The sequence below is a fragment of the Ailuropoda melanoleuca genome, chromosome 2 (genome assembly GCF_002007445.2).
Source record: "Ailuropoda melanoleuca isolate Jingjing chromosome 2, ASM200744v2, whole genome shotgun sequence".
NCBI classification, from domain to species: Eukaryota; Metazoa; Chordata; class Mammalia; order Carnivora; family Ursidae; genus Ailuropoda; species Ailuropoda melanoleuca.
In genome coordinates, this window is record NC_048219.1 from 33,820,756 (window position 1) to 33,834,185 (window position 13,430).

Here is a 13,430-nt window from a genome sequence, read left to right on the forward strand (position 1 = left end):
TGGGGACGAGCTCAGGATTCTGGCAAGTTGATGTGAAACAATTGCTTTCTCCCTGTGATTCATATTTTCCAACCTGAACTTCAGTACAGTTTGTTCTTTGAACTTCAGAGATCTTACTTTGTCTTCAAGGTGCCTGCTACTCTTTCCTTTAAGAAAGTTGAGTGATTGCTGCCAGCAACTCAATGTTGCTTTCTCTTCTCATAGACCACACATTGAGTGCTTGGAGGGAGGATTTCACTTTACGCTACCATAGTGTGCAGACTTTGGTAGACCCAGCCAGAGTCATCTCCTCAGGATGAACAAAGAACTAGGAAGAGTCTAGAGGACCCAGGCTCCAGACCTAGGAAAGAGGCCCTAGGGGAGACAGGGCTTCCAATTTTCTGGGCCCCTCAGCGAGGGATAGAGCCCTGTGCCTTCCTATGGTGATACCAATAGGTCAGAAGGATTTAGAGTTGTGGGTTTTACTTATAATAATTGCAAACCTGTCTATATTGCAGTTCTGGGGAAATTTTATCAGATGGAGAGGGTTAGTGGATAGAATGTTCGGATGGGATATTAAGGGGAGAGATTAGTCAGCACGAGGTCCATTACTATTTCAAGTTTTGAAGGCTGCCCACAGCGCCTGGCCTCCACTTCCTGTTCTTTTATTCGTTCATGTGACCATCCCCTGCTTCCTTCCTGCCCTCCCATCCCTTAGATATCGAACGCTTCCTGCTAGTCCGCATTTCAAATGAGGATCTCACAGAGGTACTGATGTGGCCATCCGTCTGCATTAAAGAATAGAATGACTAACAATATCTTAAAGAGTTGTCTCTCTCTAGCAATGGTGTTCTGCATGTGGTAGTCCCCAAAGTTCTACCTCCAGCGGGTAGTGGGGCAAGTGTCATGGCGGGTTACCTTCACAGATATCCCAGATGTGCAGCTTCCTCGGTAAAATGGAATCAAACCGCAGAGATGCCACCTCATGATAAAAGTGCAACTATTGAAGTGGGTGGGAGGGGACACAAGGGGGAGTCTTCCTTCCTCCTTTTATTCACTGGAATATGGAATCCACGCAGTCTTGACCTCTGTGACCTTTCCATCTGACCACTCCTGATCTCCCAGAAGTCACCCCTCATCACTCCCTTGGGTGTCCCTGCGCTACAATACGATTCTCTAATTCTGAATGTCCTATAAAGCAGATACTTGTGCTTAGAAGGTTGGGGGCATCCCCGAGCCCTTCTGTAGGCTCCCAGGCCCTGGAAATATACGTTCATGAAATATCAACGGGCTCACATTCTCTGAGTACAGACCATAGTGAAGTGCGAAGAAATACAAAGGATACATGAAACAAGAAACTGGTTTCAAGATACTGTGAAAGAAAACTCAGTCAAGTGGCAAAGAGGCAGAAATACAAGCCGACTTTCCACTTTCTGCTTCCTTCGGGCTCCTGCAGATGTCATGAGCTTTCTGTAATTTCTTATCTTAAAAAGCAGGGCTTTCTTCTTGTCCTTGTTCCCAATCTATTTATATGAAACAAGCTTTAATTCTAACGGTGCTATTTATGTGGACATTTGCTCCCCCCATCCCCCCCCCAAAAAAAAGCAGCAGAGGAAAGCTCTGAAGCAAAAGTCAGCAAAAGAGGACTGTGACAAGAGATGAAGAAGAATTCCCCAGTCAGTGTAAGGCATGTACCAGTATAGAGAAAATAAACCCTTGGGATCAACCAATTAATCAAAACCTTTCTTCCTCCCACGGTGTGAGGGTTGCCGCCTCTGTAAACCATTGACTCCGTGTGTTCCCACCATCAGCTTTCCTTGTCACGTTCCAGACAGACTCCTGTGTCTTGCAGACCAATACGTGTGAGTGGCCTGTTGAGAGCCGTGATTACTCACCCTTTCTGTGATGTGCGCCCACAAGAGAAACCGTCCACGCTGACCACAGTGGTCTGCCCTCGAGGTCAGGCCTTGCAAACATCCTCATCGCTTCGCCGAAGACTCTCCTTCTGTTCTTTTTTTAAAAAGTTTACTTCCTTCAGAGCCAGTTATATTCATCACCTATTCTGTGCTTCAAAGCCTGTGATGTCATAGAAGACACATTAGGTCTCCATTCTGTTTTATTCTGTGGGAGTCCGTGTTCTGTAAGTTTGTGATCCATTTGGCTTTCTGTCACCAGCTTCTTGCCCGTTTTACATTATGCAAAGTAAAGCTGATGATCGAGATTTTAGTTGCCGGGGGTTTGGAGAGACTGACAGATCATGGATGTTCAGAAATTGGAAACCGTCCCTTTTCTTGGCACAGTCAATCTTGATTTGCTTTTTTTTTTTTTCTTTTCCCTTTCCCTGGGCTCCAAGTCATTAGTCATGTTCATTGGGAAAAACTAAGAAAATTCAGTGAAGCTGAAAGAAAAATACAGAAACACTGATCTTACTATCCTAAAATCGCCAGTGTGGAAGATTCTGGTTTCTGTACTTTCAGTATTTTTATACATACTTGAAACTTTACACTTTTTTAAATTCCAAAAATATGTTCTATACAATGCATCGTGTTCTGTAGTTTTTCCCCCCGCCCAAAAATATGTAGTAAACATTTTAATTTGTCATTTTTATGGGTCGCATAATTTTATATCCCATGGAATAAATCGGTGCTTATTTCACCAATCCCCTTGTTTTGAATATTTACGTTGTCTCTATTGTTTCAAAGAATGCTGCAGCTGACATCTCTGTAGCTGAAGTTTTGCAGATACCCTAAATTGTTTCCATAAAATAAATTAGGGAGACATAATTGGCCAAAAAGTTTCCCAACTTTTAGAATTCGGATATATAACCCCTTATCCTCCCACCAGCAGTGGATGAAAATCCAGGACTCCCCTTTCTCATGTACGAGGAGTCTGTTGCTGTGAGTTTTAGTTCCATTTAGCATTCATCCTCAGGCCCTTTAGAATCCTGTTCATTTCACATATGGTCCTGATATTATCAACTTTCTTTAGTAGCCTTTTGCCCTTTGCTGCTTAAGCATGTGTTTCTGGAGATATGAGATTCTGGTTTCTAATTAAATAGATTCAGATTTCTGATTGAATTTTCTGAGTGTCCTGTCCCATATGTCAATGCCTCATAGAAAGTCAACAGAAAATCCTGGAATGAGAATTAGTCGTTTAAAGAAGGATTAAATTAAGAATGTGATGCTGGCCCTAACATTCATTATACTTACTGCCACACCTGGTTAACAGTACATTCTTATCTCTTCAAGAATCGCTCCCTCTCCAAAAAAAAAAAAAAAAAAAGGAAAAAGGCAACACACTCAGGTTCTGATTAATTGTAAATCTCCTGTTCCAATCTACTTTGCAGAATGGAATCATGGATATAAAAGTCAAAACATTAACTCAAAATTAGAATTTTATTTTTAGGCAATTATTTCTATAGATGATATATAACATTTGACGCTCCTGCCCCTTACAGGGTGATCTAGGAATAGGGCCTGTCACTTCCCATCCCTTATCATTCGTAGAATCTTTGTGGCAACAAGTGGGTGTGTAACAGTCCCTAGTGTGCAGATGAGACTCTGAAACATCAAGCCTTACTCGATACAAAGTCCATGTTCTCTTTATTCCATCAAACCATATCCCAGTAAATATACACACTTTGCCCAGGACAGGCATAGGTTCCAGCATGGCAGTGCAGCTGCCCTTCGCAGGGTTGTGTATCGTGTATAGAAATTCTCAGCAGCACGTATTTGTCATCACTGGGTATCAAATACAGAAATAAAAACAAGAAGGATGCCCTCTTTGGTTTGGAAATTTTCTAGCTCCTTTTCCTGGAGAAGACTTTATACCATGCCTACAAGTTTTGTTTTGTTTTGTTTTGTTTTATTTCCTTTTAATCATAATCCACCCATTTACTTTTTATAGAGGTAAATACATAAAAGCACTTTAACTAATTCAGAGCTTTAAGACATACTTTTTATACTATTGTTATCAACACAAAGATTTACGCTAACGAACATTTTTTTTTCCCAACATGTCCCTCCCCTTTTTTTAGTTAGGAACTTAAGAATTGGACTTTTCATAAAAGCAAACAATGGCCAAACCTCAACTGAGCCCTTTAGAAATTTAGAAGGGTTACAGAACTGTATTTCTAAAATAGAATTTACCAAACTCTTCAACGTTGTTTTGTTCAAGGCAACATTTCGTACTGGTGCAAATCTGAAAAGATACATAAGATCTTTCTGTGGAAACAATTGCTTGCAAGTAATTGACTTCCCATTGTAATGGTCATTCATAATAAAATTCCCTTTTGGAATAAACTGGAAATGAATAGGTTGAATATAATTTTTTTTCCTATACACTATGATAACTCATGAAGAGCAGATCCATGCTGTGTAAGTTTAATGTTCAGAACGATAAATCGGGCTATGGGCCCAAATAGGAGACCAGAAAAGACAAGACGTTTAGTTAAGTCAGGAATTTTCCGTAATTGGGAAAAAGGCCCTAAAAGATGACAACACACAGATACTCACATACATACACATGTATGTACATATCTACATACCACATACTGTTGGACAAAGTTTGATTCCGAGTCGTGGGATGTACAGAGGTCATACTGAAGTCAATGAAAGAGTTTTGGTTGCAGCATTGAGGCAAGTGATCAAGAAATATTCGAAAAGATAAAAAAGCTGTTTGCAGTTGTTTGTTGGCGGTATCTGGGACTTTGTGGTGAGCGGTAAGAAAGGACCTTGTGTTCAGAAGGTTGAGTGGCATATCTTTCATAATATGCATATCTGAGAAATTCGAACATTTAGAAATTTGATACCACGTTAAAAGTTGTATATGAGGACATTTCCTATACTGTTATAATAATTTTTCAAATGAGGCAGCAGGTTAAGAGAGGTGAAATGACTTACCAAAGCCAATGGCTAGAAAGGAATGCAGCCAGAATCCAAGGCTTAGCCTAGCATTTCAAAGCTAAGTGTTATTCACTTTTGTCACAGAGGGAAATGGATTCTTTTGGAGATGAGTGCAGTTACTATTTAAAACAAAACGAACAACAACAACAAAAAAAACCTAGTACCGGTTTAAAAAACTAGTTGTTTAAAAAATAGATGATTAGAATTTGGAGGTACCTTAAAATGTCACTGTGTTACTCCACTCCTCCACAGAGGGTCCTCTGAAATTAGGGTAACGTTAGAGAATTTCATGGAGGGACTATTTACAAATCTGTAGACCAGGGCATGGAGAAGTCACGAGGGAGGATGTGGTACCCTGGGGTTTGTAACAGTTGGACCTTAAGCGGTGAAGAGCACAGTTACTGCAACCCCAGAACAGAGGCTTGTGTCAAGACTACTGAGTCAGCCTGCTTGCCAGTGACTCTGCAAGGAAAGAGCTGAGTTGTTGACCTCACTTTCCTCCCACTCTCTGATTTACTGCTGGATTCCCCATTGGCTGGACTCGAAGTCAGAGGGAACACGTTGACAGAGTTGGTACAAGTGAGCCTGGCAAGGCCCAGAGAAGGGTGGGGAGGGAGTCTTCGGGAGCACGTGCAAATGACCAACACAGTCATCTGGGTTGGGCTGTTAGGTTGGTCTGTGGACCAGAGGCTAATCTGTGAATGGTTTGTACTGCTTAGTGATGAGATAAGGGACTTGCATCAGAATGTAAATCAGTTATGACATTTTATTCATACTAAGATGTTCTCAGTGAAAGAGTCAGTGTGTCTGTTCACATTCTGGGGCAAGTTCCTTCTGGCATTATGGCTGGACTGTTCAAATGACATGATGGAGACCCCACCGCAGACAAGGACAGACATCCTGGGGTCCTCAGAAGGTGCTCCTTTATTCCTGCTTTCATTTTCCTGCCTTAGCTCTGCCAAGAAACAACCAATAACGTCCTGCATGGCCTCTGAGCAGGGCGCTGTGCCAGGGCACTTCAGATGGTATTGAATTCTTGCAAGTTAGGTTCTTCACTTCACCTTTACAGATAGAAAACCAAGTCTCAGGAGGTTTAAGTCATGTGCTTGTGGTCTGACCCCTAGCAAGTGGCAGAGCTGGCAATCAAGTTCAGAGCTGATGCCAATCTCTTTACTCTTCATATGTCAACACTGGCCCGGGACTGTTCTTAAAATTACCTGACGCTCACACCCAGGAAATAATGCAGGATTATAGGGGGATTGTCTTGTTTGGACACCTGGGGCTATGTTCTCTGTTGTCAGTAACAACCAAGTCATGCTTTTGGGACTAGATGCACCCAATTCCCAGAGAATCAGATAGCATCATTTATAGGTCCCATGTTTCTACACTTCACAAGGCCTTTCCCAACAGAACCAGCCAGATGAGAAGGTGAAGTCGTTGTGTTTCTAAGTGGCTGTTGTCTGTTTCCATCTCTTTTTAAACCTGGGAGGTCGAGAAGATGATGGGTGAAAGAATCCATGAGAGGGATACATTTCCTTAGAAATGTTATTAATTGGCTGGGCAAAACAAGAGAAGGAAATAAAATAGCTCTCCTTACTAAGTAAAGGCATCTCCTTCCCTTATCTCATTAAAAATTAAAAGCACTCTTGGTTTAAGTAGGGCAAATTAGTAATTAAGTGCTATATAATCAACTTGTGTAAACATAATATTGAAGGGGAGGCCAAATTAATCACTCCACTGACTTCTTTTTGCCCCCATTAATGTACCTTTTACTCCGATCCTTCCTGTGATGTCAGGATGCATTTTCTGCTCTCCTCTACTGCTGGAGTTTGGGTGGGCTCTGCTTGCTCAGCTGACAGATGCCAACGAATTAGATGGGAGAAAAGGCATACATGTGGGCCTTGAATCAAGTAGGCAATGAGGCTCCCTAATTCTTTTTAAAAAAGGATTTTATTTATTTATTTATTTGAGATAGAGAGTGAGAGAGAGAGAGAGAGAATAAGCCAGGGGCAGAGGAAGAGGGCAAAGCAGACTCCCCACTGAGCAAGGAGCCCAACATAGGGCTCGATCCCAGGACCCCGGGATCATGACCTGAGCTGAAGGCAGACTCCCAACTGACTGAGCCACCCAGGTGCCCCATCCCTATTTAATTCTTTAAGCCAGGGTTCAGCGGCAGGAGTCTGCCATGTGACAAGGACAGTCCTAGATGGGATTCAGAGTTTAGATGGTGGAGGAGTAGGGGACCCCTTTTTCATCTGGTCCCCTGAGTCGAGCTGGATAGGTACCAGACCATCCTGAACATCCACAGAATTAGCCTGAGACGCAGGAAGATACATCTGGATCTCTACAAATGAACAACTCCAGCGCTGAGTATTGAGGTACGAAGCAGGGAGCCGTGAATCTGCGCACAGATATCGGAAGATAAACGGAAGGGGGAGGGAGCTGCAGCGTTCGGGCGCCGGGAAGCGGTAGCCACCTGCACGGGGCGGGGGAGCGGGTGGACTCGCGGATGGCACCCGTGAGAGAGCAGACTGACACTGTGAGCCGGGGAACGCGCACGACCAGACTGAAACAGAGCTCCAGTGTGCTCACTGGAACCAGACTGAGACCGGGAGCTCCAGGAGCACGCGCGGGGCAGCTGGCGGTGTTAGAACACAAAGGACAGAGACGCACCGGCCCTGGAAGTGAGGGCTGGGATGCCGGGTGTGGGGCGCACATCCCGGGACGCTGCAGGTTTGAGCAGCACCAACAGAAACAGAGTTAAAGTGGCCAGAACATCAGTGGAGAACGGTCCGCGACCCCTCTGTTCTGAGACAGAGGCTGAGATTCAGCCACTGCTGCTCTGACTCTCAGAAGAGGCACAGCAGACCGCCAGGGAAAGCCGCCAAAGAACAAAAGCCTGGAAATAACGGCTCACAGCATGCCCATCCCCATCCCCCTCACAGGGGACACGGAGACTCTACCCAAACAGGGTTGCCTGAGTTCGGCTCGGCAGGCCCCTCCCCCAAAAAGCAGGCTGAAAAATCAAGAAGCCCACATCCCTAAGATCCCTATAAAACAAGGGCGCACGGCCTGGGTCCCGGTCAGTAATTTGGGCTCTGGACAGCCCCCGCAACCTCACCTCGTCAGAATGACGAGAAGGAGAAATGCCCCCCAGCAAAGAAAAGACAATGAGTCTGTGGCCTCTGCCACAGAACTAATGGATATGGTTGTAACCAAATTATCAGAAATGGAATTCAGAGTAACAATGGTCAAGATGATGTGTAGACTTGAAAAAAGTATTAACGAAAATGTTAATGAGAATATGGAATCTCAAAGGGCGGAAATGAGAGCGAATCCAGAAGAAATTAAAAATTCTATGAGCCAAATGCAGTCAAAACTAGAGGCTCTGACGGCCAGGGTGAATGAGGCAGAAGAAGTATCGGCGAATTGGAGGATGGGTTAGTAGAGGAGAAAGCTAAAATAGAAACGGCTCAAAAAAATCCAATCTCAAGAATGTGGGTTGCGGGAGATTACTGACTCAATGAAACGTTCCAATGTCAGAATCATTGGCATCCCTGAGGGGGTGGAGAAAAACGGAGGTCTAGAAGAGATATTTGAACAAATTGTAGCTGAAAACTTCCCTAATCTAGCAAGGGAAACAAGCTTTTGTGTCCAAGAGGCAGAAAGGACCCCTCCCAAGCTCAGCCACGACAAACCTACGCCACATCACGTCATAGTGCAATTCACAATAATTAGATCTAAGGATACAGTATTGAAAGCGGCCAGGGCAAGGAAATTTCTCACGTACCAAGGCAAAGCTATCAGAATTATGTCAGACCTATCTGCACAGACCTGGGATGAGAGGAAGGGTTGGGGGGGGGCATTTTTAAAGCTCTTTCAGAGAAAAACATGCAGCCAAGGATCCTTTATCCAGCAAGGCTGTCATTCAGAATTGATGGAGAGATAAAGACCTTCCAAAATCGCCGGTCATTGACCAATTTCGTAGCACAAAACCAGCCCTACAGGAGATATTAAGGGGGGTTCTATAAAAGTAAAAAGCCCCCAAGAGTGATACAGAACAGAAAGTCACAATCTATAGAAACAAAGACTTTACAGGCAACACGGCATCATTAAAATCATATCTCTCAATAAGCAGTCTCAATGTAAATGGCCTGAATGCTCCCATAAAGTGCTACAGGGTTGCAGATTGGATAAAAAGACATGACCCATCCATTTGCTGTCTACAAGAGACTCATTTTGAACCTAAAGATGCATTCAGACTGAAAGTAAAGGGATGGAATACCATCTTTCACGCAAATGGACCTCAAAAGAAAGCTGGGGTAGCAATTCTCATATCAGACAGATTAGATTTTAAACTAAAGACTATAGTTAGAGATACAGAAGGGCACTATATTATTCTTAAAGGATGTATACAACAAGTGGATATGACAATTATAAATATATATGCACCCAACAGGGGAGCAGCAAGATACACAAGCCAGCTCTTAACCACAATAAAGAGACATATAGATAAAAATATGTTAATAGTAGGGGACCTCAGCACGCCACTATCAGAAATAGAACACATTAGCAGAAAATCGGCACACAAACAAGAGCTTTGAATGCCATACTCAACGAATTGGACCTCATAGACATATATAGAACAACCCAGAACCAAAGAATACTCATTCTATTCTAATGCCCATGGAACATTCTCAAAATAGACCATGTTCTGGGTCACAAAACAGGCCTCAACCAATACCAAAAGACTGAAATTATTCCCTACATATTGTCAGACCACAATGCTTTCAAATTGGAACTCAACCACAAGGAAAAATTTGGAAGAAACTCAAACACTTGGAGACTAAGAACCATCCTGCTCAAGAATGATTCGATAAACCAGGAAATCAAAAATCAATTTAAACAATTTATGGAGACCAAAGAGAATGAAAACACAACACTCCAAAACGTATGGGATACTGCAAAGGCAGTCCTAAGGGGAAAATACATAGCCATCCAAGCCTCACTCAAAATAATAGAAAAATCTAAAATGCAGTTTTTATATTCTCACCTCAAGAAGCTGGAAAAGCAACAGAGGGACAGGCCTAATCCACGCACGAGAAAGCAGTTGATCAAAATTAGAGCAGAAATCAATGAATTAGAAACTAGGAGTACAGTAGAGCAGATCAACAGAACTAGAAGCTGGTTCTTTGAAAGAATAAATAAAATTGACAGACCACTGGCAAGACTTATCCAAAAGAATACAGAAAGGACCCAAATTAATAAAATTATGAATGAAAAGGGAGAGGTCACAACTAACACCAATGAAATTGGAAGGATTATTAGAAACTTTTATCAACAGCTTTAATGCCAATAAATTAAGCAATCTGAAAGAGATGGAGGCCTTCCTGGAAACCTATAAACTACCAAGACTGAAACAGGAAGAAATTGATTTTTTAAACAGGCCAATTAATTATGAAGAGATTGAAAGAGTGAGAAAAAACCTTCCAAAAAACAAAACTCCAGGCCCGGNAAAGCAGTTGATCAAAATTAGAGCAGAAATCAATGAATTAGAAACTAGGAGTACAGTAGAGCAGATCAACAGAACTAGAAGCTGGTTCTTTGAAAGAATAAATAAAATTGACAGACCACTGGCAAGACTTATCCAAAAGAATACAGAAAGGACCCAAATTAATAAAATTATGAATGAAAAGGGAGAGGTCACAACTAACACCAATGAAATTGGAAGGATTATTAGAAACTTTTATCAACAGCTTTAATGCCAATAAATTAAGCAATCTGAAAGAGATGGAGGCCTTCCTGGAAACCTATAAACTACCAAGACTGAAACAGGAAGAAATTGATTTTTTAAACAGGCCAATTAATTATGAAGAGATTGAAAGAGTGAGAAAAAACCTTCCAAAAAACAAAACTCCAGGCCCGGATGGTTTTCTTGGGGAATTCTACCAAACATTCAAAGAAGAAATACTACCTATTCTCCTAAAGCTATTTCAAAAAATAGAAACAGAAGGAAAGCTACCAAACTCATTCTATGAGGCTAATATTACCTTGATCCCCAAACCAGGCAAAGACCCCCTCAAAAAGGAGAATTACAGACCGATTTCTCTAATGAATATGGATGCCAAAATCCTCAACAAGATCCTTGCTAATAGAATCCAACAGTACATTAAAAGGATTATCCATCATGACCAAGTGGGATTCATACCTGGGATGCAAGCATGGTTCAACACTCGCAAATCAATCAATGCCATAAATTTTACCCAGAAGGAAAAAGCCAAAAATCATATGATTCTCTCAATAGATGCAGAGAAAGCATTTGACAAAATACAGCATCCTTTCCTGATTAAAACCCTTCAGAGTGTAGGGATAGAGGGTACATTCCTCAATCTCATAAAAACCATCTATGAAAAGCCTACAGCAAATATCATTCTCAATGGGGAGAATCTGGAAGCCTTTCCCTTAAGATCAGGAACATGACAAGGATGCCCACTCTCGCCACTATTATTCAACATAGTACTAGAAGTCCTTGCAACAGCAATCAGACAACAAAAAGGGATCAAAGGTATCCAAATCGGCAAAGAAGAAGTCAAACTGTCTCTCTTTGCAGATGACATGATACTCTATATGGAAAACCCAAAAGACTCCACTCCCAAATTACTAGAAGTTATAGAGCAATTCAGTAATGTGGCGGGATACAAAATCAGTGCTCAGAAATCAGTTGCATTTCTATACACGAATAACGAGACTGAAGAAAGAGAAATTAGGGAATCCATCCCATTTACAATAACACCAAAAACCATGCGTTACCTTGGAATTAACTTAACCAGAGACGTAAAGGACCTATATGCTAGAAACTATAGATCACTTTTGAAAGATATTGAGGAAGACATAAAAAGATGGAAAAATATTCCATGCTCATGGATTGGAAGAATTAACATAGTTAAAATGTCCATACTACCCAGAGCAATCTACACTTTCAATGCTATCCCGATCAAAATACCGAGGACATTTTTCAAAGAACTGGAACGAGTAGCCCTTAAATTTATATGGAAACAGAAAAGGCCCCAAATCGCCAAGGAATTGTTGAAAAGGAAAAACATGGCTGGGGGCATCACAATGCCGGATTTCAAGCTGTACTACAAAGCTGTGATCACAAAGACAGTATGGTACTGGCACAAAAACAGACACATCGACCAATGGAACAGAATAGAGAACCCAGAAATGGACCCTCGGCTCTTTGGGCAACTAATCTTTGATAAAGCAGGAAAAAACATCCGGTGGAAAAAAGACAGTCTCTTCAATAAATGGTGCTGGGAAAATTGGACAGCTACATGCAAAAGAATGAAACTTGACCACTCTCTCACACCATACACAAAAATAAACTCCAAATGGATGAAAGACCTCAATGTGANACAGACACATAGACCAATGGAACAAAATAGATAATCCAGACATGGACCCTCGGCTCTTTGGGCAACTAATCTTTGACAAAGCAGGAAAAAACATCCAGTGGGAAAAAAGTCTCTTCAATAAATGGTGCTGGGAAAATTGGACAGCTACATGCAAAAGAATGAAACTTGACCACTCTCTCACACCATACACAAAAATAAACTCCAAATGGATGAAAGACCTCAATGTGAGACAGGAATCCATCAAAATTCTAGAGGAGAACATAGGCAACAACTTCTATGACATCGGCCAGAGCAACCTTTTTCACGACACATCGCCAAAGGCAAGAGAAATAAAAGATAAAATGAACTTATGGGACTTTATCAGGATAAAGAGCTTCTGCACAGCCAAGGAAANCTCTGCACAGCCAAGGATACAGTCAAAAAAACTAAGAGGCAGGGGCGCCTGGGTGGCACAGCGGTTAAGCGTCTGCCTTCGGCTCAGGGACTGGTATCCAAGATCTACAAAGAACTTCTCAAACTCAATACACGAGAAACAAATAAACAAATCATAAAATGGGCAGAAGATATGAACAGACACTTTTCCAATGAAGACATACAAATGGCTAACAGACACATNGCCCGCTGCTTGTGTTCCCTCTCTCGCTGGCTGTCTCTATCTGTGTAAAATAAATAGATAAAATCTTAAAAAAAAAAAAAAAAAAGCTAAGAGGCAGCCCACGGAATGGGAGAATATATTTGCAAATGATACTACAGATAAAAGACTGGTATCCAAGATCTACAAAGAACTTCTCAAACTCAATACACGAGAAACAAATAAACAAATCATAAAATGGGCAGAAGATATGAACAGACACTTTTCCAATGAAGACATACAAATGGCTAACAGACACATGAAAAAATGTTCAAAATCATTAGCCATCAGGGAAATTCAAATCAAAACCACACTGAGATACCACCTTACGCCAGTTAGAATGGCAAAGATAGACAAGGCAAGAAACAACAATTGTTGGAGAGGATGTGGAGAANGGTTCAAAATCATTAGCCATAAGGGAAATTCAAATCAAAACCACATTGAGATACCACCTTACGCCAGTTAGAATGGCAAAAATTGACAAGGCAAGAAACAACAAAT

At 41.7% G+C, this 13,430-nt stretch overlaps 1 protein-coding gene across 13 annotated transcripts in view; it reads left to right on the forward strand.

Annotated features, from left to right (window-relative positions):
• Nucleotides 1-13,430, forward strand: part of FGGY (FGGY carbohydrate kinase domain containing) — a 414,009-nt gene that overhangs the window by 331,228 nt on the left and 69,351 nt on the right. For 2 of the 13 annotated variants that reach the window (XM_034653399.1, XM_034653394.1), the window contains exon 15: nt 1,791-7,166. The exons of 4 other annotated variants lie outside the window; for them this stretch is intronic. In XM_034653399.1, coding sequence (XP_034509290.1) covers nt 1,791-2,069 — 279 coding nt within the window. In that variant the 3' untranslated portion in view covers nt 2,070-7,166. 7 more of the 13 variants (XM_034653401.1, XM_034653431.1, XM_034653435.1 and 4 more) reach the window with 6 other exon arrangements.